The 27,016-nt window shown below is 36.1% G+C and overlaps 1 protein-coding gene across 1 annotated transcript; it reads right to left on the bottom strand.

The window, feature by feature from the left end:
- Positions 1 to 4,741: 4,741 nt before the first annotated feature.
- Positions 4,742 to 23,676, bottom strand: Med30 (mediator complex subunit 30). The gene is made up of 4 exons (XM_076836085.2): positions 23,357 to 23,676; positions 15,706 to 15,864; positions 13,687 to 13,791; positions 4,742 to 5,131 (listed from the first exon to the last, which is right to left on the bottom strand). Exons 1-4 carry the CDS (start codon positions 23,531 to 23,533, stop codon positions 5,036 to 5,038), a joined length of 537 nt encoding a protein of 178 aa, XP_076692200.1. The 5' UTR covers positions 23,534 to 23,676; the 3' UTR covers positions 4,742 to 5,035.
- Positions 23,677 to 27,016: the final 3,340 nt, after the last annotated feature.

Genomic DNA, 27,016 nt, shown 5'->3' with positions numbered 1-27,016 from the left:
AAGCAACAGGACTGGGATACAGGTACATATTTAAGTCTAAAGCCCACACTCTGACCCACTCCTCAGGGCTCAGCTGTGGGAGAGGGCAAGACCCCTCTGTGAACTGACATGGCTCTGTAATCAGCTTTGTGTCGCTGTGACTAAAAGACCTGACAGGAACTATTAGAAGGAATATGGCCATCAGGAAGCAGAGAGAGAGAGCTCCACTTACCAGGGACAAAATATCAACCCCAAAGTCACACACCCCAGGTGGGTCACCTCCTCCAGCCACACCCTGCCTGTCTGCAGTTACCACCTGATTAATCTATATTAATGGACTAAGGCACTGAATAGGCCAAGGCTCTCATAACCCAATCATTTAACCTCTGAAAATTCTTGCGTTGTCTCACACATGAGCTTTTGTAAGACACTTCATATCCACACCGTATCACATGGCATCTCTCCCCACCCTCAACCGGATCCTCTCCCCACCCCCACAAATACAGGAAGTATTTTGAACAAGTAAAGAAATAACCTGATACTGGTATGAAATACTTATTACCAAATTCTTTTGTAGGTCCAGGGGAAAAAAAATGCTCAAAGCAGAAGCTAGCAGTTTCAGGAACTACCACAAACTCTGACCTCATCAGGCCAAGAGTCTGCAGAGCTACAACCTTGTAGGGCTTGTCAAGAATAAGCCACACATAGGAATCCACCAAGATGGGCATCATGGGAGAAAATCTTGCTACTACCTAATTCAGGTTCTGCCATGGAGACGGTGTTTTATGCTGTAGTTATTTCTCACCTGGACTATTGTTGGTACCTTGGCAAGCCCTTTCTATTCATCTGTCATGCTTTTACTGTCTATTCAAAGCACAGAGACACATTTATTTTCTCCCCCACCAGCTGTAATTCTCAAACCACCCTTTACTCAGGCAATTATGCCAGCTTTCTGTTTCATCAGAGAATTCAATTTAAAATTTTAGTGCCAGTGGTTAAAATACTTACTTCATACATAACTTGAAGTTTGTATGGTTTTAATTCACATTTATGTTGCTGTTCACACTTTGCATTCTTTAATTGATTTATTTGTTAGCTATGCCATCTGCAGATTTTAGGTACGGCACATTCACAAATGACTGCACCTTCCCCCCAAATCTGTTTTGAAAACTATTTTCCCTCACCTTATTGCAATTAAGGACGTGCTATATTCTCATGTTCCGGAGTGGAACATTTTTTATAGCATTGCCTTCCTGGATCTTTATCCTAAGTTAGATTGTTACAGGTTTGGGCAAATACAACTATAACTTTTTAACCAGAGAATATTTTGTATGATGTTCCATTGGACAGGAGACCTCTAACTTGAGCTGTTACCTAGTCCACAGACACCATGAAAACCTAAGTTTCAATGAAATAAAAGCAGTTCATCGGTTCTTTGGGTTGCTTGATGAGCACCTGATTTGTGAATGTAAAGTCCCAAAACCTAGAGCCTGTGTTCACAAAGTGCTGTTTTCTGGCTTATATTCCATAACCATGAGTGAAGGTTACCATCTTGGTCTGCCCAGTTCCTAGCTTACCGCCTGGAATCTGTAAGTAATCATTAAATGCCTGTTCAATGAGTAAATTATAAGTCCAGGTTAGGTATACTTCTAAAACAAAATATGGCCATGTTCAGCCTGGGACCAGGAACAGAAAAATGTAATCTTCCTTTTGGTTTCACTAGACTTCTGGAATGCCCTGAATGTGTTATGAATGGAAGACCACGCAATGATCCCCTTCATTCCCTCTGCCTATAAAATTTGCCCACTGTAAGAGTCAGCTTACAGTTAAAGTTTGCATGCTTTTAATTCACAATTATGTTGTTGTTGCTGTTCACACTTTGCATTCTTTAATTGATTTATTTGTTAGCTATGCCATCTGCAGATTTTAGGTACTGTGCATTCACAAATGACTGCACCCTCCCGTTTTGAAAACTATTTTCTGTTTTCAGTAGTGGTACATTTATGGAGGACAAAAGTGAGGATTCTTTGCTCTGACATCCAAGAACATCCTTTAAAACAATACAATTGTACGAATAAATGAGTTTTAAATTCCTGCTCTCTGTAAGTTCTTTGTTCCAAATATTTATGACTGGAAAAAAAAAAAATCCCTCAAGATTTATTTATTTATTAATTTTTGGTGGTGGGTTCCAGGGATTGAAGTCAGGGGCACTCAATCACTGAGCCACATCCCCAACCCTATTTTATATTTTACTTAGAGACAGGGTCTCAATGAGTTACTTAGCACCTTGCTTTTGCTGAGGCAGGCTTTGAACTCGAGATCCTCCCATCTCTGAGCCGCTGGGATTACAGGGGTGTGCCACTGCACCTGGCTCAAGATTCTTTTCATGCATATAAATCTGTACAGAGCAATGGGTCTTATCTTGGCCTCACATTGGAATCACCAAGGTACCCTTAACACCTTAAGCCTGAATGGAATGCTGATTTAATTGATCTGGGGTATTTTTTTTGACATAGGGAATTTTGACATTTCCCCAGTTGATTCTATTGTGGAAGAATGGTTGAGAACTGTTGACATAGAATATCATTTTTAACTACTCAAAATGCCAGAATATGGGTTTAATTTTATATCATTACTGCTATTTTCAAGGTTCTTTCCTATTACAGTACTTACAACTCTCACTAAACTGTTGAGGGCAATATTTTTCAGTTCCAGTAGCAGATCACCTAAAAAACTTGTTAAATATGCAGATTTTTAGATCTCCATTTTAGAGATTGATTCCATATATTTGTAGTATATCAAAAAATGTGCATTTAAAAAAATACACCCAAGTGATTCTTTGCATGTTAAAATTGAAGAGATACGCCTTAGGAAGACATCCGCAAAAGTTTGGTGGTCTTGTGATACTCTCAGAGGAAGAATAATAAAGATCTTAAAAACACAGAGAAAAACAGGTTTATAATATCTGTTGATTTTCTAATAGTTTTTGGAATGCAAATTACATATTGGCAACAGTAAGAACTTTTGGAAGAAAGTATGACTCCTGCATCAGTATATAATATCAATTTTATGTAAAAATATAAACTTAAAAATAACTAATGTTTTAATTTTAAAAAGATGAGAAAAAAATTTGAGACTATCAGATGTAAAAAAAAAAAAAGACCTCTTATTCTTTCCATTTATGCTTAAAAAAATATCAGTTCCTGATGCCCTGCTGTTTTAAAGGATTAGACAAAAATTCAAGGCATCCAGTAATGTTAGACAAATTTAAGGACACTCAGAATAACAAACACTTGAAGCTTTAGACAAGCACATATTTTAGTCTAGGGCTGAAAAACTCGTCTGTCTAGCTTAAACTTCAGTGGGAATTTAGGGAAAGAAAAACGGATTACTCAAGCTGGAACTACATCAAAATGTCAAGTTAACAGGTTTTGGTGTGTAATGGTGCCAAGGGATCTAACGTCTGAATGATCAAGGCCATAGATTGCCAAATCATTTTAAAGATAATGTCCTTACCAGAATGCTGGAGCTTTCCTTTTATTTTTTTCTTAGCCTTTTCCTACATACTTTACCCCAGGCTAACCAAGACCTGACAAAATCACGCAGCAATTAATTGAAGCAGCTGCAAAGAAACAGCTGCAAAGAAAAATGCTAACACAGAAGCCCACAAATTCAGAAAGAAAAAATTAAAATTAAGACCAGTAATTTCCCCCATAATAGTGAATGATGCATTTAGTTTTCTGCAAATGCTTTTTGGCTTTTGAAGTTTGAATAACTGGAATTATATCTAAGATAGCATTATATACAAATGAAGAACATCCGTAGACCATGGTCGCCACTGTTTTACTTGAAAACTTTCCTTGTTGGTCCTTTTTCTTATTTCTAAAATTTGCTCCCTATCCGGTACAATCTTCCATGTCTCCCACAGTCAATTCTGGCCATAAGAATGCATTTCTTACCTAAGTTAGTTTAATCATAGTGCCAATTTATATAATTGGCCCATTGGTTGGTTGTATTACCCAATATTTTTAGAGTCCATTAGAGAATTTCTTAATTTACAGGTGAAGCAGCAGCTTATCCTTTATGATCAGGATATAGAAAAGATATCAAGGTAAGACAGTAGAGAGCATCTTTCCTGCCATTTTAAGAAAATCTGTCTTCAGTGAAAAGAAATAGGACATCAGAAACAAGCAGAAAGTAGAAGAAGATTTAGAAAATCTTGGAGGCATTAAATCTTGGCTTTAATTTTTGAAGCCTTGGTTCCCACAAATTTCTTTGATTCTATGAAGCTCTTCTCTAACATCTTTGCTTTTTTTTTTTTTTTGCTGCAGGAATAAATCCCCTTTTTGGCTTAATCTATATTAAACTTAGTGTCTAACATCTGCAACCAAAATTTTAAGCCAGAATGTAATGAAATAAGAATATATCATTTTACAATGAGAAGAGATTAGCTTGCCTAATAGCACGTTACAATGGAATTTACCTTTTTCAACCTACTGCCATACACTAAAGAGAAAGTTGAAATTTGGAGGGTTAGTGGGGTCTATGTGTTGAATAACCCCTACCACATTCATAATTGGTCTCATGTAGGCCTGTGAGTGACTGGATAAACTGGCATCAAATCTGAGTGAACTCTCTCCCAGAATGTGGGGCTATGGCTCTATAGTACTGCATCCTCATTAGTTACTACTCCATAGTAGAGATGTTCTCTACAGATAGATTTAAACTCTAAAAGGGTAACTGAAATGAGTATAACCATTGGTCAAATTTAAAAATATATATAAAACTTTATTTTGCTTTTATAAACAATTATTCAATTCATGAAGACTAACCAAAGCTCAAGCCCTATCACAGTTTATTATAATACTCTTTCATTGAATCAACAGCATTAAAAAAAAAAGTTAATGAATACAGTAAAGCCACAATGTAAATATAGGAACTTTAGTTCTAGTAACTAAAATTAAAGTAGATAAATAATCTTTTTCAAAGGGAAAAGATATTTAAGGGAAAAAAACAACAGCATAATATGTGTAGAGCAGGAAATTTAAATATCAGTTTAGTTCCTCATCGCCAGCATGGCATTTATATCCCAGATGAGATTTCGTAATTGATCCATAATTTGCTTCAGCTGTTGATTCTTCTGTTTGAGTTTCTGTGAAAACAAAAAGAATTTATCAAGAATGTTTCATGAAATATAGACCATGAAGTCAGAAGATTAAAATGTCGTAAGCTAGGACTGTAACAATCCAGACAGAAGTTAAGCTTAAGACTCCTGCAAGGCAGGTCTCAACCTTTTCCTGCCCCCAGATCTTCCCTGATGGGCATCAGCTCCAGTCCCCAACTCTATTTATTCTTCCACCTCCACCATCAAAGAAAATAAGCTAAGTATTCAATTGTTATAAAATCTAAGTACTAAGATTCTCTAAGGGGCAGTGGAACATCATGGTAGAGAACACCCACTTGAGCCAGATTTCCTGAGTGTTGAGACACTCAGTTGCTTCCCTAATTAAATGGATGACATTGTCCAAAATTATTTTCACATCAGAAAAATGAAGGTAATAACTGAACCTATCTCATAGGAGTTGTTAGGAAGATTAAATGATCTGATTCATGTAAAACGTCAGAACTGCCTGGCATGTAAGTAAGCATTCAACAAATGTTAGTGATAGGAACAAAATGTAAACCATCAGTATAAAACTACAATTAAAAATAGAATGCCTGATGTAACTGGTCTTTCAAAAATGTGGGAGAAGTCACTGTTTGCCCATAGCATGGAGTGCAATCTACTTCCAATTCTGAAAACAAAGACGGAATGGCACAGAGTTAAGTGCAATGATCTTCACAACTAAGATCTGCTGCAGGCCTAGACCACATGTGGCAGGTGCCTATTCTTGGGTTCTACTAGATTAGAGTCTATACAATTCATTTTAAACATTCTTCAAGTCCTATGTGGTAAATATTTGCTTAGGTAAAACAAGAAAATAATAAAGAGCTTCTAGTTAGTGTTTACTAGTTATTGTAACAACAATTATTATTATTCAATAACTTTTTGGAAACATTACATTTGGAAATATATTATTTAATTAGTTTATTTTAAAGATATATTAAACTACCTCCAGGTAATCTAGTATATATCATCACAAAAGGTCTAAAAAAATCTCAGTTTTGATTTCATTAAAAAGCAAACTAACATAGCTTCCTGTGTTCATATATAAATACGCAACCAGTGACACTTCACATCATGTACAACTACAAGAACTGGATTCTAATTAGAATGAGTTATATTCCACGTATAATATGTCAAAATATATATATGACAGTATATGACAGGAATATATTTTGATTTATTTTATATATATATATATATATATATATATATATATATATATATATATATACACACACACACATTAAACTGGGGGGAAAAAAAGGCAAACTAAGGGCTGGGGATGTGACTCAGCAGTAGAGTACTTGCCTGACATGCATAAGGGCCTGGGTTTGATCCCTAGCATCTCAAAACAAAACACAAACAAAAAACTAAAATTTAATATATGCAAACTAAGTTGCTTATATTACTTCTATCCAGAGTTAGAGAAGTTACAGGAATGAAATGGTTAAAAGGGAAGACAAAAAAAAGAACTACTAGAAAAAAGAAAAAGAATTCACAGAGATTTTAATAATCTTTAATAATGTTAAATTTAATTCATATTTGAAAGAATTAGCACAGCACAGTCCTAACACATCTGACCATACAGAACACGGGTTTGACTCTGAGCCTCACTTTTAACATGGCCTTTAGGAAGAAAACTTGGTACTTTTAGCTACTCAGTCTCTTCACTCAGTTTTCAGATGACCCATCTTCCAAGCTGTATCATCCCAACTATTTGAAAGTCAGTTATTGAAGCAGTGTATATACTATCAAGTAAAGTTGACCCAGATTAGGGGACAGATGAGGAATGGCCAAGTTTATAAAGTCTTTTTCATCCTAGAGACAGTTGCATCCACCAAGGGTAGAAGCACCACAGAGAAACCAAGAAACAAAGGTGCAGTATTGAGTCCCAGTTCTAACTCTGCCTCTACCTTGCTATGTGATCTCAGATAAATTTCCTCTCAGCAATCTCATCAATAAAATGGGACTATAGAATCTAAGGTCCCTGCCACCTGTATTTTCTGTACACCCACACATAAGAGGACAAGTGGTTACAGAGGCATGTGACAGATGAAGACAAGAGCTACTGAGTAAGAATAAAAGGAAGAGAATGTAAGTTGATTTCTAAAAAAACTTATTTGAATTATTAAGTTCTGAATGATCTTGAATATAATCACTTTTGAAAGTTTCAGAACTCTATCATCAACTAGGAGGAAGTTTAAGCATAGTGACCAAATGCTTAGACTATAACCTGGTAAGGTGGATGGCAGAGGAAAAACATCAGATGCTCTGGAACTCTAAAAGATAAGGCACTGCCTGATTGAAAAGGTCAGCAAACAGGAAAAATACTTTTGTTCGGGGTCTAGAAGAGTTAGTGGTGAGCCAAGAGTGCAAGGAGGATACATTTGGGCTTGGCAGTAGGTAATGGGACCCATTAAAATTCTTGAAAGACAAGAGAGATGATTAAACTGCAATGAAAAGATTAACCTCTAGTGGAATGGATTCTCCAAAATACCTTGGACCAAACTGTGCCCATGACAACGGAAGAAAGAGGAGGGTTTTATGTGTTGGACACAGCTAAAATCCATTCAAAGGCCCAGTCTGGTAAATAAGCTCAGTGACTGAATATTCAGAAAGCAGCTAGAACTAGCAGAGCGCAGTGGCACACGCCAGTAATCCCAGTCTCAGGAGTCTGAGACAGGAGAATCACGAGTTCAAAGCCAGCCTCAGCAACAGCAAGGTGCTAAGCAACTCAGTGAGACTTTTTCTAAATAAAATATAAAATAGGGCTGGGGATGTGGCTCAGTGGTTGAGTGTTCCTAAGTTCCATATCCAGTACCAAAAAAACAAACAAAAAAAGAAAAAAAAAAAGACAATAGGAACTATAGTTAATAAAATTATATTCTTGGGTGGTTAAAAACAGAATGTATATCAGTATCAGAACAGGGTTTGCAGATGGCTCACACAATGATACCATTATTGGAATAAATGTAAAGTCTACCAATAAGACTACTTTCAAGAAAATTCACTTGGAAATATAAATTCTAATATACTGGTTTATTTTCTTTTTAACACCTCATTAATTCCTAAAAAATTAAGTAAGAGTATTTTCAAATTAATATTGAAGTCTAGGCAGTAGTAAAAGATTTTTTTTTAGTCTAGGCAGTAGTAAAAGATTTTTTTTAAAGTATGATATAAAGTACTTGGATAGTTTTTTTTAAAAATGCCATAAAGTTTCAAATTAAAAAATTAGCATACAAGTAAAATATCTAGAGTCAAAACACATCATGAAACTATCAACAGCAGAGCTGACAGTTATGCTTATTAGTGGTTAAATTGTAAATAAATTTTCATGACATGATATAGGATTTAATATATACAATCTTGCCACTGATTGATTTTAACAGAGGTTGACAGCTGCTATTTTCAAAATCCATCAGCTGTGCCTAATTTGTTACATTAACAGGTGAATGTGTAAGCAGAGTAGATACTTACAGAATATGTTTATGCTAAGTCATACCATGTAATTTAATATTCATACAAAGGATGTGACACTTGACCCAAAATGCTTTAATTTCTAAATGCCTGGACTCAATTATATGTCAACCCTGTAATGCTGCCTGCTATCTCTTTCAATTTTATTTTACCATTAACAGAATAGCCTTAAGCAAAATAAAACATATTTTGATGTCCCTAAAGCATAAACTCTGAAACAAGAATTTATCCTTTACTTGGGCATCAGGGCTTACAGATTCCAGGATATATAAAGAAAAAATGAAAAGTATTTAAACCAAAAAAGCGAATAAAACCAGGCCATTTTGTTATCTGATGATTTATGTACATCAATAGTGGGCCTCAAAGTTTCAGGTGCTAAGTAGCTAACATGCATTGTTAGAAACCAGACAGCAAACACACCTAGTCTGTTTGGTACAATTCGTGTAGATGATATAGCAATACTGAAAATGACCAATTGTGGATGAAATAAGGAGTATAAATATATTCATTTTATTTAGAATAAAAAATATGCATTACAATAAAACTGAAGATATTTAATTGAATATGAGAAACAATTCTATTACTGATCATAGATGTATAAAGCAAATTAGTTATTTAATACAAGTAAATGCCAATGTATTAAAAATATGGTACAATACTGATGTTTTTACAAAGATCCATCAAAACATGACATGAGTACATGAAACAGGGGCTCTTTCCATTAGAGAGCCTTAGGTTCTCTAAGCAGAAACCTGTCCTTTCATCTGAACCATGCTTGAGGGCAGACAACACTTCAGGCTCATTCATGGTAGAAATTTTGATATTTGGGAGAATGCCTTGTACACAAAAAGCACTCAAACACTTGAATATTTGATTATTCAAACAAAGAGCAAAATATAAAGCTTCCCCCAAATCTAGAAAAAATGGAAAAAAAACAAGAAAACAAAAATCCTTGGCAATCATTTCCAAACATCTTTTTATTGTTGTTTAATATTGCCATTTGGTATTAAAAAATAGATGGTCGTTATTAAAAATTCTTCGTTTTTATATTCCACACCAAAGTAGGCAAGAAATATTTTGGATGCTTCAGTGTTGATAGCTGCAGTGGTTTGGATAAGTGTCTCCTGAAGGCCCAATTCTTAAAGGCTTGGTCCCTAACCCTTAGCTAGGCGATGAAGGTAGAGGGTGGTGAAGTTTTGGGTAACTGGGAAGGGCGAGCCCTTGAAGGGGACTGTGGGATTCTCGTCTCCTCCTCTCTGCCTCTTTCCTACCTCATCATGTAGTGAATGTGTGTACTACAACACATGCTCCATGATGCATTATACCACTACAGGCAGTCCCAAAGCAATGGGGGCAATTAGTCATGGCCTGAAAGCTGCAAAACTGTCAGCCGAAAAATAAACGTTTCCTTTGAAGCTGATTTATTTCTTATATTTGTTACAGTAACAGAAAGCTGATGAAACACTAGCAAAATTCTGTAAACTTTAAAACTCTAGTACCTACTAAGTATATGAACAAAAAAGCAAACCTTTAAGTCCATAATAAGAATGTACTTTGATTAACATAGAAATGACAAAAATTTATGAATACAGATATTCAACAATACTTGACAAATTAAAACCTTTTATTTTTAAGAGCATCCATGTGATTAAACAATTAAATTAAGAAATCTGTCATCCAAAGGCAGCTACATAAATTAACATAGTTTTCACATAAACACTCTCAGGTATGAGTGCCATTGAGGCAAAAATACATGTATCAATAAATAATGAGCTCCATATCTTAAAAAATGTTGATAATATATTTTAACCCTATATTTTAGAAGGGAGATACAAGGTGTAAAGAAGTTGGAGGAAAAGAATTTCATGAATTATTGGTATTAACTTGCTTTTCAGTAGTTTACTTTCTTTCTGCTTTTTTGGGGACTAAACTTTAAGTGATCTTAGCTGTGTCCCAACTTTCACCTCTGCCCACCACCTAATTCTTCAGTGCTTTCTCAAAATACAGGAAAAAGAAGAAACTCAGCAAGTACAAGAGTGCTTTGAGGCCAGTGGATGAGCACTTACCCATGCTCCTCAAGACAAGATACTTTCCCCCTAAGTTTTCTTTTAAAAAACAACTGCCTTAGAAATTCAGAGTGTGGATTTTAATCTGATTAATTTAAAATATCTAAATTCATTCTTTCCTCATTGTAACAGCAATTGAATAATATAACAAAAAGTATTTTCTAAAGTTAAAGCAGAACCTGGTTTAACATCTGAATTATATGGGAAAATAACATTTGGAATACTGAATTTTATTACATAAATAAACTTTTCAGAAATGCTGGCTATTTATTGAAATGCTGCGTATTTTTTGGTGCATTGAAAAAACACTTGACCCAGAAAAATATTGTGGTCAAGATACACATATGTATCTCTTCTTTTTTTGAAAGCCTTAATGAAAATGGCAGAGGTGGGGGGAAAAAAAAAGTCAGACACTCATAGGGAGAAAGTTACTAGAGAGGAAAGAACAGCAGATGCAAGAAGGTAAAGTTTAGGACGAATAGAAAAGAAGGGGGTAGTCAATGACTTGGCAGAGAGGAGGAGTCTACAACCCAAAGGGTGCAGGAGTCTGCCACTGAGAATAGGGCTGAACCACCCCATAGAATGAGGGGCAAGGACCATGTCAAGGGTACCTAAGTGACCTGGGGATGATAACTGGGGATGGGGCTCACAGAGGTGTACCACTAGAAGAGCCCGAGGCACCGTGTCACAAACTTGCCCTGCTCGTCACCAGGTGGCAGTGAACCTTCTCCCACCCTGCCCTCATAGGAACAGGAGGCCTCCTGCAAAGGGAAGCACAATAGCTGGATTCGGTGAGCTCAGGATAGCAGAGGCAGTAAAAAATACACATATTATTAATGGAAATAAGTCACTTCTTAACAAATAAATGTCTCACATCTTTAGAGTAGCAAACACTATCTTTTTTTTTTTTTTTTTTTTGTGCTGGGATTGAACCCAGGGCCTTGTGCATGCGAGGCAAGCACTCTACCAACTGAGCTATAATCCCAGCCCAGCAACATGTATTTTTCAAGTTCTAAAATTAAAAGTTCCTAGTCCCCTTATCATTTTTAACCAATCTCCTTCTGTGAGTTCTTTGTTGTAATTGTCATGACTACTATCATATTTGTGGGAAATACTCTTCTTAAGCTGCATTTCACCTTTTAAAACAAAGCTACTATACTTTATGACATAAAGTCCAAGTTTTCCTTTCTCCTGAGTTTTGAAATACATATTTCTTTTAAATGTCTAATATTTTATTATGAAGATGTTATTTTCAACTCTGAAATTCATTTTGATACATGGTATATATAATGTAAAAGGTAGTTTAGTTTAGTTTCGCCTCTCCTATTTTTTAAGATGGATTTTCTATACAATCTCCTTCTGTCATAGTCAATGGGAAGGCTATTTTTTGGCTATTATTTTACTAATCTGTCTGCACTTATACCAGTATTACATGCTTAATTACTACCTTTATAATATCTTCATATTACATTTTAACTTTTAAAGTATTCTACTTCGTTGTTTTCATCAGAATTTTCTTAGAAATTTTACTTTCAAGAAAAAAAATCTCATTTGGATTTTTGGGAGATTTATTTCTTGATTGGCACTGCACTAAAATAAATTCCTACTTCTGCATGATTTTAATAAAAGTCCTGTTTGGATCTGGACTGTTACTGCCTTCATAGTTTGTTAATCAAACAATGAAATGATCAATGTTGGAATTTTTATAATACCCATTGCCCTCCTCAAAACTCTGTATGCTCTTTAATTATTTAAATGTATTTATGTATCATAGTAAGGTTTGTCACACATATTATTGATGTAATCCCTATCTACTCAATATTTCTTGTAATTGTGAACAAAACCTTATAATCTAATTGGTTTACAGCATTATATGAGCCTGGTGTCAATCTTGTATTAAGCCATTTTATGGAACTTTTACAGACTCTAGTCATTTATCAAATGAATTTCTTTGAGCATTTTAATAAGCCTGTAAATGATATTACAACTCTTATGTCCTAACATTTGTTTATTGTCTTTTTGTACTGCCTATAACTTCAAAAATAATGTTAAACATTAGTGTTTAACATTAGCAACTTATTTTATGCCAATTTTTGGTAGGAATATACTTCTTTATTTCACCTGTATAAAAAATGTTGGCTATTTATCTGAAATTAAAAGATGAAAAAAGAAACTATCTTGCTAATTGTTTTCAGTGCTCTTTGGATTAGCAACTGGTATTGATTTCTATCAAATGTCTTTCAGACACCTGAGAAAATATTTTTCAGTGTAATCTACTGACATTACATATTACATGTATACATTGAAATTATGCTTATGAACCTCAGAAAATCATTTTTAGCTAAGATGTATTGTTAATACAATGATGTATCCTATTAACCAGAATATAGAATGTCAGAGAAGTGAGCGGAATTTACAAGTGAAAGAGGGAGGTTGGTAATTCTATTCACTGTGCAACTTTTGTTAGGTTTTGGTAAGTTTAGGCCATATTTCCACAGAATGAACTGACAACTCTCCCTATTGTTCTGTGTGGTGCTTGAAAACTATCTGAACACTGTCTTCTGAACTTTTAAAAGTATTGGGCAATAAATGCATTCCAGTCAGGAACTTTTGGGGAGTAACAAATTAATGCTTTGCTAATTCTCACTTTCTTATTCAGGCATTGAGACATTCACATTTCCTATTTGTAAATTTTTATCATTTGCTGCTCAAAATACGTCACACACAGGAAGGTAGACTTGTGCTTAGAAAAGAGAAAAGTAAATGGGTTGTCATGGAGACCTGTGGGGTTCTTTAAGAATTTTATTGAATGAATTTTGTGTCTCTTCAGATATTTCTGCTTACCTTAGTTCTTGACTTCATTCTAAATAGGATGAGTCTGCCACAAAAACAATTTTATGTAATTCTACAATTTAAATTAGGTTTTGAGTTACAATGGACTTGTTATATTTTTTATCAAGAATTCTGAAATGTAAAACATACAGATGAATAACTCACTTTATTTACTTCAGCAATCTCTCGTCTCTCTTCACTAGCAAAACGTGGAAGGCCAGCCCGATCATCATTCTTTGAGCCTTCTTCTTCCACATATGGAATAAGTTGCTAAAGAGTGAGGAACAAAAGTTAAAAATAAAAAATGTGAGCTGAATTGTTCAATTAGACTGGTATAGAGGATGTATCAGATTGATGCTAATTTTCATACTTTTAGAAGTTTAAAAATAAATTTCAATTCTGACAATTTCCTGAAATAGCAGTTTTAGAAGTTTATCATTTTGATGCATTCTATATATTACCCATTGTGTTTCTTTTGCAAAAGGCCTTTATAACACTGGTTGTCACATATAATTAAATAATATCTTACCCATTCAATCAGCAAATATTTAATTGGCAGACACCGGATAAGACATTGCAAAACTAAAGTCAAGTAAGATTTGTGAGTTACAGTTTGAGATAAATAAGATGGGATCTTTCCTTCCTCTATACTAGAAGGAAAGAACTGCATGGATTACATTATTATATAAATGTCATTAACATGCCATCTGAAACTTCAGTATGCGTGCAAATTTCTAGATGTCTTAACTTTTTTTCATTGTCAAGAATCTCTTTTTGGTAGGTCAAATTTACAAATCAGTGAAACTAATAGCAGAATTATAATTAAACGTGTGTGGTTTGTGATGAAGTTCACTAAAGAAGTCCCTTGTAAATATGACAGAATTCAAGAATTAACAGCTTCCACCATCTGGTACTGTATGCGGAAACAGGCCAGAAGAATATAAGTGGTCAAAGTGGTAGCTGCCTCTTCAAACTTCTTCCTGTTCTTGGGACAAATACAAACTTACCCATATCTACATTCACTATTTGTTCCTTTCCTCTAATACAGAGCTGTTCTTCCTTCTTCAGATAATTAATGTGTATGCAGTCTGTGCTGATTCTTCTGCCCTGTCTTCACTCATTCCTCTTCCTTCAGTCTCTCCCTATACTTTTCCTCCTTTATCATCTAAATATGTTCCAGTCTTTTCCATTTTGAGAGCAAAAACTCCCCAAACTCTTGCTTCCATCTTTCCTTCCATCTACTTCTTTCCTCTCTTATGTATTTATGCTTCTCTAATTGCTGGCTCCAGCTCTTTACTTCCTGTTTAATCTTCAAACCACTGTGATCTAACTTCATGCTACATGTTTCTCCAAAGCTCACCTACTCAAATGTACCAATGATTTTCAGCTAGCAAAACCCAGGGGACAGTTTTCATTTCTAATTTTCCTCAACCTCTGGAACATCTGACAATGTCAACCACATTCCTGATCTTCCTCTCACATCTTTGACCGCTTCTTTTTTAGGCTGTTTTGCATTTAACTCTGTCTCTGTTCATCTCTTACATGCTGATCACTCAAAAAGAAAGATTGCATAAAATTGTCCTTTACAAGTAGTGAGAGAGCATCTAAGCTTCCCAGCTACCTTAGGTGACAAAGATATGTCAACAGGAAAATGCTACTTAGAGAAATATGACACACTTAGTTACCTAGATATATCTGTAACCCAAGACTAAATTTAGAAAATATATATTTCAAACAGAGTGATTCTACCTGCCTACAAATCAAACCTAAATTAATACTGATTAAAAATCTTTTAACTGTAAAAAACTTTCATGAAAACCATTTTAAAGGTATTTTATAACACTATTAAAACTCCTACTTAAAAAAATCATGCATTGATTTAAATAAAAGGAGATGCTGAGAACCATGACAAAAATTGTCAGACAGCCCTTTCCTCCTAATGCCATCAACAAAAGCCACAAGCAGCCTTGAAGTTAAGTCCAGAAGAAATTATTAATGTGAATATACAGCAGTAACTCTACACATATATATCATATTTTCATCTTCTCTGGTTAAAAGGGAAACCAATAAAAATTCAAAATCTGAAAATATTGCTGAAAAGGAGAGAGAGGGAAAAAAAAAAACTACAAATGTCCCGACACTATCTTACATCTCATATTCATGCCCGAATCACAAAAAAATTACCTCTACTGGAATGGGATCCATTCCCCCACAGTTTTCATTGCATTTGTCGTAAACCAATCTCAGCTTCCTGAAGAGAATGGAAAGTTGGCGAAGATGATCCTGTAGCTTTGTTAACCGGTCTTGGTATGTCCCAGTGTGGTAAGTGACACCATTTGGCAGCTTAGCAGGCAAAAGAGAACAATGAAAATAAAGAAATGTAAATTAATATTTTTAATAGGTAAAACTAACAAAAACTTTTAAGTACTGCATAAAAGTAAACTATTGATAAAAGACATATAAGATAGGCTTGAATAATTAATTTCCCTTTTCTCAATTTCCAAATACAATGGTTTAAAAGGAGGTAGATCCTCTTAAATTATCTGAAATATTATTAAGATTTTCCAGAAATTCTCAAATATTAAAACACTTTGCATGATTCAAAGTAATGTGGTATACTACCAAAGGCAACCCACTCTAAAAGGATATATTACTAAGGGTTCATTCACCAATACAATGGAGGATTTCTTACCATGAATTCTCAATGTGTGAACTTTCCCAGACACTAACAATTCAGAGAAAATTTAAGTATACCCCTGCTTGCATGTGTGGATGATAGTAAGGAGTGTGATGGTTTTATCTTGTATAGAGAAACACTTTGAACCTTTCTTGTGGCATTTACTATGTTTAATACTTTGTCCCTATTTTCTATTTAATAAAGGCTGACATTTATATTTGTATCACCACATGCAGTATAGTGCAAACACATCCACAGGTTTTAACATACAGTCTGAATTATTTTACTTTAATGAGTTATTTTATCCACAAATCTATACTTAACCCTTCATTGAGAAGAGTGTGTCACGAAAGTGCCACAGTCTGGCTGGGCACAAAATCATGAGCCACTCACAGCCTTGTAGATTCAAACAGCAATTCTTTATTCCCGAACTGTCACTGGCACTCTACACGCATGTTCTGGGGAAAATTCACCTCCACTCGGCTCTGCATCCCCAAATACTCTCTGAATCCCTCGAGAACTCAACGGGAACTCAAGGAGCTGGCGGGCGCCTGAGGCAGCAAGATCCTCCCTAAACCCGGATCCACCCTGGTCCTTGAGCAGGGTCACCTTTCTCAAACATTCATGCAATGTCTCTGCAAATGGGTCCAAGGCAAGCCCATTTCCACAATGGAGAGTCCTTCCTCTAAGCAACATCGGGTAGGCTGACAAAGAAATTGCCATGCGTCATTCCTACTTGGCAATGGCTCTCAGCACGAAAGAACTCTTGATAAAATCTGTCAATCCTTTAGAAATGCAAAGAATCCTCCTCCTCCAATTTGCCTAACTTAGTCAATTTCGATATTAGTTTTAGAGCAGTTTCTTCGAGAAAGGAAAAATTGATTCAAAAAATTCCTCCATTCTTTGTGTGTGTGTGTGTGTGTGTGTGTGTGTGTGTGCTGGGGATTGAACCCAGGGCCTTGTGTACGCAGGGCAAACACTCTACCAACTGAGCTATAGCCCTAGCCCCCTGCATACTTTAAATGTGTGAGGCATTGTTCTAGAAACTGGGGTAGCAGTCAACATGATAGAAATGAGGTTCCCATATTACATAGCATACTTGGTAACAAGCCTTGAAGATCCCTTGATCTCACTCCTCAGCTGAAAAGCTCATCAATAATCATCTCACTCATGACTGTGGATGAAAAACATAAATACATCTGTCAGGAGCCGCTCTGGACAGAAGCTGTATGTGCACCTGTAAGTCCCGAGTAAAGGGGTGCTGAACAGTTATTGCACCCTGTAATACACTGTGCTTTACCTCTGCTCAGATAAGGAAGGTGTGGCTTCAGGAGTGGGCATCACCAGATGGGGCTGAATTACACCCACTTGTTCCTTTGTAATCCTACCCCTTTGCCCTTTTTGGGATAGAATGATCCATGGAACCTCCCCTTGTGTGTCCCCTGTATATGAATTAAGAATTCCAGTGGCTTTCTCTCTTTCCACAGATCCCTAAGGTCACAGAGCCGCCCCTGATTTTGAAAAGGTACTTCTCTGTGTTTGTGTGCTTTCTTCACTGTTTTCTTAAGTTATTGGAATAGTCAGATTTTGTGAACCCAGCATAGGTCACCAGCTTGGATAGATGTCGATAAACATCATCATACATCTAGACACTAAAAAAGCATTCAATTAAATTCAATATCCACACTTTAAATAAATATAAAACATAATAAGATTCCTCAGTATAATAAAATATATTCATCTCAGTTAAAAACTCAGCACACGGTTAATGTGAAAATATCAGAAACATTCTGCTAAGGTCTGGAACAGAAAAGGATGTCTACTAAGACCAGCAATACTACTAATGAACACTGTTCTAGAGGCGGTAGCTAATATAATCAGAGAAGAAAATGTAAGGGGGAGGTTGAAACAATAAAAAAGAAGCTGTATAATAGTCACTATTTATAAATGAAATGATAATGACTACCAAAATTAAAATAATTCAATAAGGGGATGAGTACAAAAATAATAGAGAAAAAGAAATGGCTTTGCTTTTATCTATAAAAATAACCCAAAGAAAATGGCCATAATAATGGTGACAAAAATGATTAAAGATCTAGGAACAAATTTCAATAAAAATAAAAATGAAACTTAACATACTTCTTAGGGAAATAAAGGATATTCCATGTCTTTGGCTGGTTTATTAAGACTCAACATCATAATGATATCTTTCTAGGTTTAATAAATCTAAAGAAAACACTGATAGGTTTTTCTTAGAACTAAAGTTCATTCTAACACAGAGAAAATTAAACAAGCAGGAAGAGCCAGGAATACTCTGAAAAATAAATGAAGGGCTGGAGTTGTAGCTCAGTGGTGGAGTGCTTGCTTTGCATGTGTGAGGCACTAGGTTCGATCCTCAGCACCATAAAAATAAATAAAAGTATCGTGTCCATCTACAACTCAAAAATTTAATAATAAATTAAAAAAATAGATGTAAACAGAACAAAGCATCAAAAATATTTTAAAAATTTGGCTTTAATCCTTATAAGACAGACAGATATGTGGAATAGAACATTAAAAAATAGAGTCATTTGTGTATAGTAGCATGGGAATGGATGGGGGAGGAAAATGCATTCATCGGCCTTTTGAAAAAAGTAATGCTGGGGCCATACCTCACACTTTACAATAGGGTAAATTCCATAATGATCAAAGTTTTAAAAGCAAAAAACTGAAACAAAAACTCCCCAGAACTCTCCCTAATTTTGAAGCAGGGAAGGCCTTCCTAACCAGTCATAGAATCTAGAAGCCCTTAAAGATAAATAAACTCATTTTTTTCAAAAGCATGCATAGCAAAAACTACCATAGGCAGAGCAAATAAATAAATAACAACAAAAACATCAAAAGACTGAAAAAATACGTTTGCAAGTTATATCATAAACAGCAAGTTCCTCTAACATATAAATAAATCCTACAAACTGGTGAACAGAGTAAAAAAGATGTTCCACAAAAATGATGAAAAAAATGGGCAAATAACATATATAAACATTTATTTAGCAAAAGAAAGTATAAATGATTTGTACATTTATAAAGAAATAGTCAAATTAATCAGATTAAGAGAAACATAAGGTAAAATTTTTATCTATCAAGTGATCAAAGATCCAAAACTAATAATGTACTGTGTTGGTCTTAGTCAAGATATGGTCGCATAAACTAGTACAATCCCTGTGGAGGACAATTCATCAAAACTTATCTAATTACATAAGCACACAGCTATTTCAAAAACGTATCCTAAAGCACACTTGCACATTTGTGTAGGAGATGATTTGCTGTAGCCTAACAGTGAGAAATTAAAAGCAGTATAAATGGTCTCACTAGAGAAAAGTTTTAATAAATTATAGGATTTCCATGCAGCAGAACAACATATACTACAAAAAGCAAAAGGGAGACCTTTCTGTACAGACATGAATAAGTATCAAGATACACTCAATGTAAAAAACAAGATTCAAAATGTGTATAATATACTACTATCAGTGCAAAAGGGGGAAATGAAAAATATACATACACATTTGCTTAAATATGCAAAAAATATCTGGAAGGATACACAACATTAGTAGTAAGCATTGTTAACAACCACTGCCAGCAGAGATGGATTAGGTACCAAGTTAATAGGAATGGGAGGGAAAAACATTCTGTTTTATTTCTGAATTCTGAATGTATTATGTATGCCAAAAATAAAATAAGAGATTTACAGGATAATAAACAGAACCAAAGCAATGCCATTTTTTTCACAAGGAATCTTAATCAGGGATTTAGGGATAATTGGGGATATATTCTTTAACTCCCCAAACTTATTTTCAAAATGTGCTTTTGCATTTTTCTTAGAAGAGTCCATGGTTTTCATCAGACTCTTAAGCAGAAAACAGACACCTAACATCTAAAAAACCATTTCTCTAAAATAAATGCTTGGAAACAACATTGGCAGTTTGTACTACACCACTCTACCTTTATGGATTAATAATATAGAGAATGGTTTCAAATCTGAATGGTTAAAAAAATATAGTTTTCTTTCTTCTCAGAGAGGAATACTTTCCAAAAATCCCCAGTGGATGCCTGAAACCAGCGACAGTACAGAATTCTATAGATACTAGTTTTTCTTACATATACAAACATGTGAGAAAATTTATTTAAAAAATCAGGCACAGTACATGAACAACAAGTAAAATAGAACAATTATAACAATATATTGTTATAAATATCATGAAAATGTGGTTTCTGTTATGGTATGGATCTGAATGTCCCCAAAAGGTTACCTGCTAAAGCCCAGGTTGCCAACCTGTGGCACTATTAGTAAGTGGCACAACCTTTAGAGGTGGGGTCTATCTAGAGGAAGTAGGTCAGGAGGGTGGACTCGGGAAGGGTATATTTTGTTGCCTTCCTCTCTTGTGCATTCTCTTTGCTTCCTAGCTGCAACTATTCTCAAATACATGCTCCCTGCCATGAGGGTCTACCTCACCACAGGCCCAGAATCAATAAACTGAAAGTGACATGGACTGAAATCTCTCTCACTGTGAGCCAAGATAAATCTCTTTCCTCTTAAATTGATTTTCTCAGGTATTTTGTCACAACAATGGAAAGCTAACATTCCCTCTCTTTCTCAAAAGGCCTAGTTAACATTTTTGGATGATGGTTGACCATGGATAACTCAAAATGTGGATGAGAGAGCCACTGCATTAAAAAATAACCAGATGATATGCAGTTACGAGCATCCTTTTACCTCTTTTTATAGTGTTTTAGAAAGGAAGGGGCACATTGTGTTACCTTTTTGGTCAACTGCAATGTGCCCCACAGGGCCTCAGGTAAGTCAGACCATGCAAATAACTATCCTAGCCCCCTACCAATCAGCTTTGAATATAGATCCACATGGAATAGTAATTGATAACACATTTTGAAAGAGTTTTAGTTCTATGCATTGCATCTCTTTTAATAATATAGACAATTTGATAGCAAATTTATAATATAAGGAAGTTAATAGGAAGTTACTTCTCTCTTCAAAGCTCATTTCCCTTAACTGTTAAATATGGATAAAAATATTTATTGAAAATGTCTCTATAACTGTGTATTTCACCAAGAAAAGTACTTGATAGATGATAGCTATTTCCCCTCCTGGCCCTAATTTAGTACTTTATATACAGCAGATTAAAAAAAATCAAAAAATACATTGTATGCTAAACTCTAAAACATCATTTAATTCACATCTTAACCATTTTAGATATGAATCTATTTATTTTTAAAATAACTGCTAAAAAGTTTTGATCTTCTCTTGAATTTTCTTTGTATTATATTTCACACTGACTTATTGATAATGGTCTTAAGACTTCCACAAAACTGGGCACAATGGCACAATGCCTCTAATCCCAGTGACTGGGAGGCTAAGGCAGGAGAATAGGAAATTTGAGGCCAGCCCCAGCAATTTAGTGAGGCCCTGTCTCAAACTAAAAAAATACAAAGGACTGGGGTGTAGCTCAATGGTAAAGGTAAAGTAAATTTTCACAAAACAGAGTTACTCATAAAATCAGGAGAAAAACTCCTAACCACTTAAAAAAAAGAAGGCAATAAAATATGTGTTAGGCACTCATAGAAATAAAACTTTTATAATCTGAAAACCTGGCTTCAAATTTACCACCGACTAGCTCTGGGTATGTCACTTTAACTCTCTTAACTACAAAATCTTCATCTGTCAAACGAGAAATCCGCATCTCATAACATGTAGATAAGCAAGCATTAAAAATGGATCAGCCAGGGCTGGGGATGTAGCTCAGTGGTAGAGCACTTGCCTAGATTGTGTGAAACCCTGGGTTCAATATCTGGCAAGGCAAAAATAAAAAAAGTTATCCAGTTATCCAAAAGGTGGTACATCAATTAGATACCTAAAAGGAAAACAATGGATTTAGACTCATACTTATTACTATAATCTTCCCCCCAATATTAACCTAATATAGAATTATAAACCTTAATATGAAAACTAGAACTACAAAACTTCTGGAAGAAAGCATTGGAAAAATATTTGTCATTTTGGGCTAGGTAAAAATTTCCTAATTATGACACCAAAACCAAGCTCTGAAAAGAACAAATCAACAAGTTGAATTCCATCAAAATTAAAAATGTCTGTTCTTTAAAAGGTAATATGAAGAGTATGAAGAGAGGAGCCAAATACTGGTAGAAGTATCTGCAAAGCAAAAAAGTCATATAACAACAAGCGCAGATGAGGATAAGGAGTAACTAGGACCCTTGAAAAGTGCAAACTGAAATATAAATAGGTCAGCTATTTTGGAAAAATTTTTAAGATGTTAAACAGAGATATAACCTATGATCCTGCAGTTACACCCCTAAAATATCCATTCAGGAAAAAGTGTAACATGTGCACACAAAGGTTTGTAAGCAAACATTCATAGCAGCTTTATTTACAATGGCCCCCAGGTGGAAACAACCCAAACTGTGACTTTTTATCTCCAAGTAGTGGTCTATTGTATGAATATGAATATGAATATGAATGAGCACTGAGGCAAAGAACCAGACAAAAGAAGCCTACATACAGTATGATTTCATTTATATAACTCTAGAAAACACAAATTTCAGAAAAACGGTGTCGAGGAAGGAGAATGGGAGGCAAAGATTTCACAGGGGCACAAGGTAACTTTCAGAGATGATAGGTTCACTATTTTGACTGTGGTGGCGGTTTCACAAGTCCATTGATTTATATGAACATAGTTTTATTGTATATTAGTTGTGCCAAGAAAAGGAAGGGGCTTTTTTTGTTGTTTAGAAAAATGTGAATTCTTCAACTCCTTGAACTGCCCTCCTCTCCACAGGAAAATTTCTGCTGGGAAAATCTTTCGAATAATCTGAAGAAGGAAGTGAAGTGCGACCCACCGTGTCTTGAAAGGTAAGGGATTTACACAGAGAACTGAGTCGAATCTAGAAAATGTGGCTTCCATCGTAGAGCAATCTGGTCTGGAAAACATCACCCCTACAGATATTTAGGGGCTGGCACATCCTTGGGGGACATTTCTGGGTGTACACGGGGTGACCTACACTCGAGGTTTGCCCAGGGCAGCGCCACTGACGCCCAGCCTTTCACTTCCAGAAGCACCCCGCTAGCTGCCCGTGTCGCACGCCCACCTGCATGTTCCTGAGGAGCTGGAAGATCTCCATCGTGCGGTACACGATGTCCTGCACAGTCTCCTGCCCGATCCTGCAGAGCGACGCCGTGTTGACCTCTCGGGCGGCCTGCTGAGCCTGGGGTCCGGCGAAGGGCCCCGGCGCCATCCCCGATGCCGCCAACGGAGGGGTGGACATGGCGCAGCTGCGACCCCCGGCCTGCAGGAGCACAAAGGCAGGTGTCAGGGGACCGGCCCGGAATTGGAACACGGCGGGCCTTTACGTGGGAAGGAACTCGAAAGCCCCGGGCCAGCCGATTTCAAAACAACCGGCGCCACTTCCGCCCACGGTGACGCAATACGTCGTAAAAAGTCACAGGCACACCGCCCACTCAGAGGGCCTGGGAACCTGTCTCCATGCGCAACCGGACGGGATTGGACCGCACGCCGGGGCGAGCGAGACGGAAGGGTTAAGTAGCCAATCAGTAGTAGCTCTCTGGCAAAAGGGGGCGGTACTTGTGGTGGAGGTGGGGTAGACTTGCCCACAGATTTTACCTGGAGTCAGGCCTTTGTTGGAATTGAGAGCGGTCTTTCAGTTAATGCTGGGTTCCTTGCTCAGCGTTTTCTCTTAACAAACCGATGATGTGCGTAGTACTATTGTCATTTTACAGCTAGGAGGTGGGCGCAGAATGGCTAAAGTACTTGTTAACTCCCTGCAGCATGTACTGGCAACCTTCAATTGGAACAAAATTTCTGTTCTTCACGCTTCGCAGTGACACAGTATCGACCTGTCTGATTCCTTTTGGTCCCGGGACCAATCAAAGTAAAAATGAGCACGATAAGCACTCACTCTCCTTTCTCTCCTTTCTAATATTTACTATAGTAGTTCCCTTTTATTGTACGTGGATAATTCTAAGACACCCAGATGCCTTGAACTACAGATCTGACCCAATATACTGAACTATTTTCTATATCTTAATGCGTAAGATAAAATATAATTTGTTAGTCGTAGTAAGAGATTGGTAACAATAACTAATAGAATAAGTATGCTGGGTACGGTGGCCCATGCCTGTAATCCCAGCAGCTTCGGAGGCTGAGGCAAGAGTTCAAAACCAGCCCACAGCAAAAGCAAGTGCTAAGCAACTCAGTGAGACCCTGTCTCTAAATAAAATACTAAATAGGGCTGGGGATGTGGCTCAATGGTTGAATGCCCCTGAGTTCAATCCCCTGTACCAACCCTCCCCTCCCCCACCACCACCACCAAAAGAAAAAAAAAAGAATTAAGTATTACAATATACTGTGATTAAATTATTTAGAACTTAAGAATTGTTTATTTCTTGAATTTTTCTTTAAATAGTTTTGGACCATGATTGACCTTGGATATCTAAAACTACACAAAGTGAAATTTCAAATGGGGGGACAGCTGTGATGTTTTAGAGAATTTTATATATTATATATTTTAGAAATTTATATATTATATATTTTATATAATTTATTTATAAATTCATATGATGTATATATTAAATTTTATATTTTATATAATTTTGGCTTGTTTGATTTCCCTCAACCTATACACACACACACACTAAAATGCAAAACTTCAAGGTCTTTATAGAGGGTGCTAACAATTTAGGATATTATGAACAACATGAAGGGACTAAGTTGGGACCTGACTGTAGACAGAGGAGGGGTGCTGAACAATGGGTTTGGAGTTTTTCCTTTGAAGGGACTGGGGAAAAGGAAGGCTGGTGCCAGCACCTTTCAAGGTAAGGAGCTTTCCCTATATTGTACAGAATCTGAAAGTTTAGCGGTAGGACAGAGGGGTGGGAAATACAGCTAAAGACTGGTAAACCTGGGAGGATCTTCTAAATCACAGCAAGCAGTCTGGACTTTATTCTGAGTGAAACAGCAGGCCATTGAAGGGTCCCAAGAAGGAAGGAATAATTACCCGCAATATTCAATTTAGAAGACTTAGTCTGGCTATTAAACAGAGAATGGATAGTGGTGTGTACTGTTCCCCTCCTTCCTCTGAAAGAGGGCTGATGATGACCACCATGATCTGAATCAGAGAAGTGGCGCTGTGGGTAACCGCGAATAAACACTTAGTAAGTGGAATCTAGAGGACTCGATGCTGACTCCATTGGAAGCATGAGGAGCGGAAGTAATCAAGGATGTATATATATATATATATATATATGTTTTTAAGAAAAGCACATTCTTATATTGAATTCATCCTTAATTCTTTCCTATTATTGTCCTCTCCGTAGATGTACTTTGTCTATATATGTAAATTTATAAATAAAATAATACATATATATTTTGTATCAGGGATTGAACCCAGGAGTGCATAATCACTGAGCCACATCTCCAGCCCTTTTTTATATTTTATTTAGAGACAGGGTCTCACAGAGTTGCTGAGGCTGGCTTTGAACTTGAAATCTTCCTGCCTCAGCCCCCTCACTTCACTGGGATTACTGGTGTACACCACCTCTCCTAGCTGTACTTTGTATTTTCACTTCTTGACAATTCAGTCAGGCATGGTGTAACTAAAGTGGGAAATAATTCTTTTTTTTATTTAAATTGCATTTTAAAATTATCTTCTACATTTTTTTTCTTTTTCTGTATTAGAGTTCTCTAGAGGAACAGAATCAACAGGAAGTATAATTATAAAAAGGGGACTTATTAGCTTGGCTTACAGGATCAGAAGCTGGAGAGTCCACAGTGGCCGTCTGCAGGCTGGAGAGCTGAAAGAACCATTAGCTATGCAGTCCAAGAGGCTGAAGCCCCAGAACAAGAGGGATCAGCGTTGCTACCCCAGTCTGAGAATAAAGGCTTCTGGAAACTCCCTGGAGAATCACTGGCAGAGTCTGCTTTGGAAGAGTGAAGAAGCGAGAGAGTTCAATATCCTCAGATGATCAGAGCAGCAATTAAGAACCTATTGGAGAAGAATCTAGCTTGCATCTGTTGCTGCTTTCTTGTTATTCCAACCTTTATTCCATCCAAGTCATAATCCTATTGGACAGTGCTGCCCACACTTAGGGAGAGTCTTCAAATCAGTTGGCTATCCCACATGCCAATCATTCCTAGACACACCCACATTGATACACCTATAAGCCTCTTAATCATTTGCATCTCTTAATCAAATCAAGTTGACAATTCAGATTGACCATTACACTGTTTTTATTTTATTCATTCTTTTTAGTTACACATGACAGTAGAAGTCATTTTGATGTAATTATGCAAGCATGAAATATCTCTAATTAGGATCTAATATTCTAATTAGGATCTCATTCTTATGGCTCTACATAATAGTGGGATTCATGATGATGTATTCATATATGTACATAGGAAAATTATTTTGGATCATTCCACTTTCTTTTATTTCCCTATACCCCCTCACTTCCCTTCATTCCCCTTTGTCTAATTTACTGAATATTTACTCTTAACTTCTCCCTGCTTTATTGTGGGTTAGTTTCATATATCAGTGAAAACATTCAACCTTTGGCTTTTGGGAACTGTCTTATTTCACTTAGCATGATAGTCTCAAGATCTTTCCACTTACTTGCAAATGTCATAAAGTCATTCTTTATGGCCAAGTAATATTCCACTGAATGCAAGTATTTCTGCCTTGCATAAGTAGGTGAGGTTTATGCCATTTATCAAGATAGGGCGCACTGAAGAA

The sequence above is a fragment of the Callospermophilus lateralis genome, chromosome 16 (assembly GCF_048772815.1).
Source record: "Callospermophilus lateralis isolate mCalLat2 chromosome 16, mCalLat2.hap1, whole genome shotgun sequence".
NCBI classification, from domain to species: Eukaryota; Metazoa; Chordata; class Mammalia; order Rodentia; family Sciuridae; genus Callospermophilus; species Callospermophilus lateralis.
Note: the sequence above shows the minus strand (reverse complement) of the source record. Positions and strands in the feature narration are given on the sequence as shown.

Excerpts from the sequence above, each read along its gene's own strand:
- Med30 (XM_076836085.2), bottom strand. The coding sequence starts at position 23,533 with ATGTCCACCCCTCCGTTGGCGGCATCGGGGATGGCGCCGGGGCCCTTC. Across the intron at positions 15,865-23,356 it reads AGCTCCTCAGGAACATGCAG|CTGCCAAATGGTGTCACTTA; the intron begins GTGGGCGTGCGA and ends TTGCCTGCTAAG. Across the intron at positions 5,132-13,686 it reads AGATTGCTGAAGTAAATAAA|AAACTCAAACAGAAGAATCA; the intron begins GTGAGTTATTCA and ends TTGTTTTCACAG.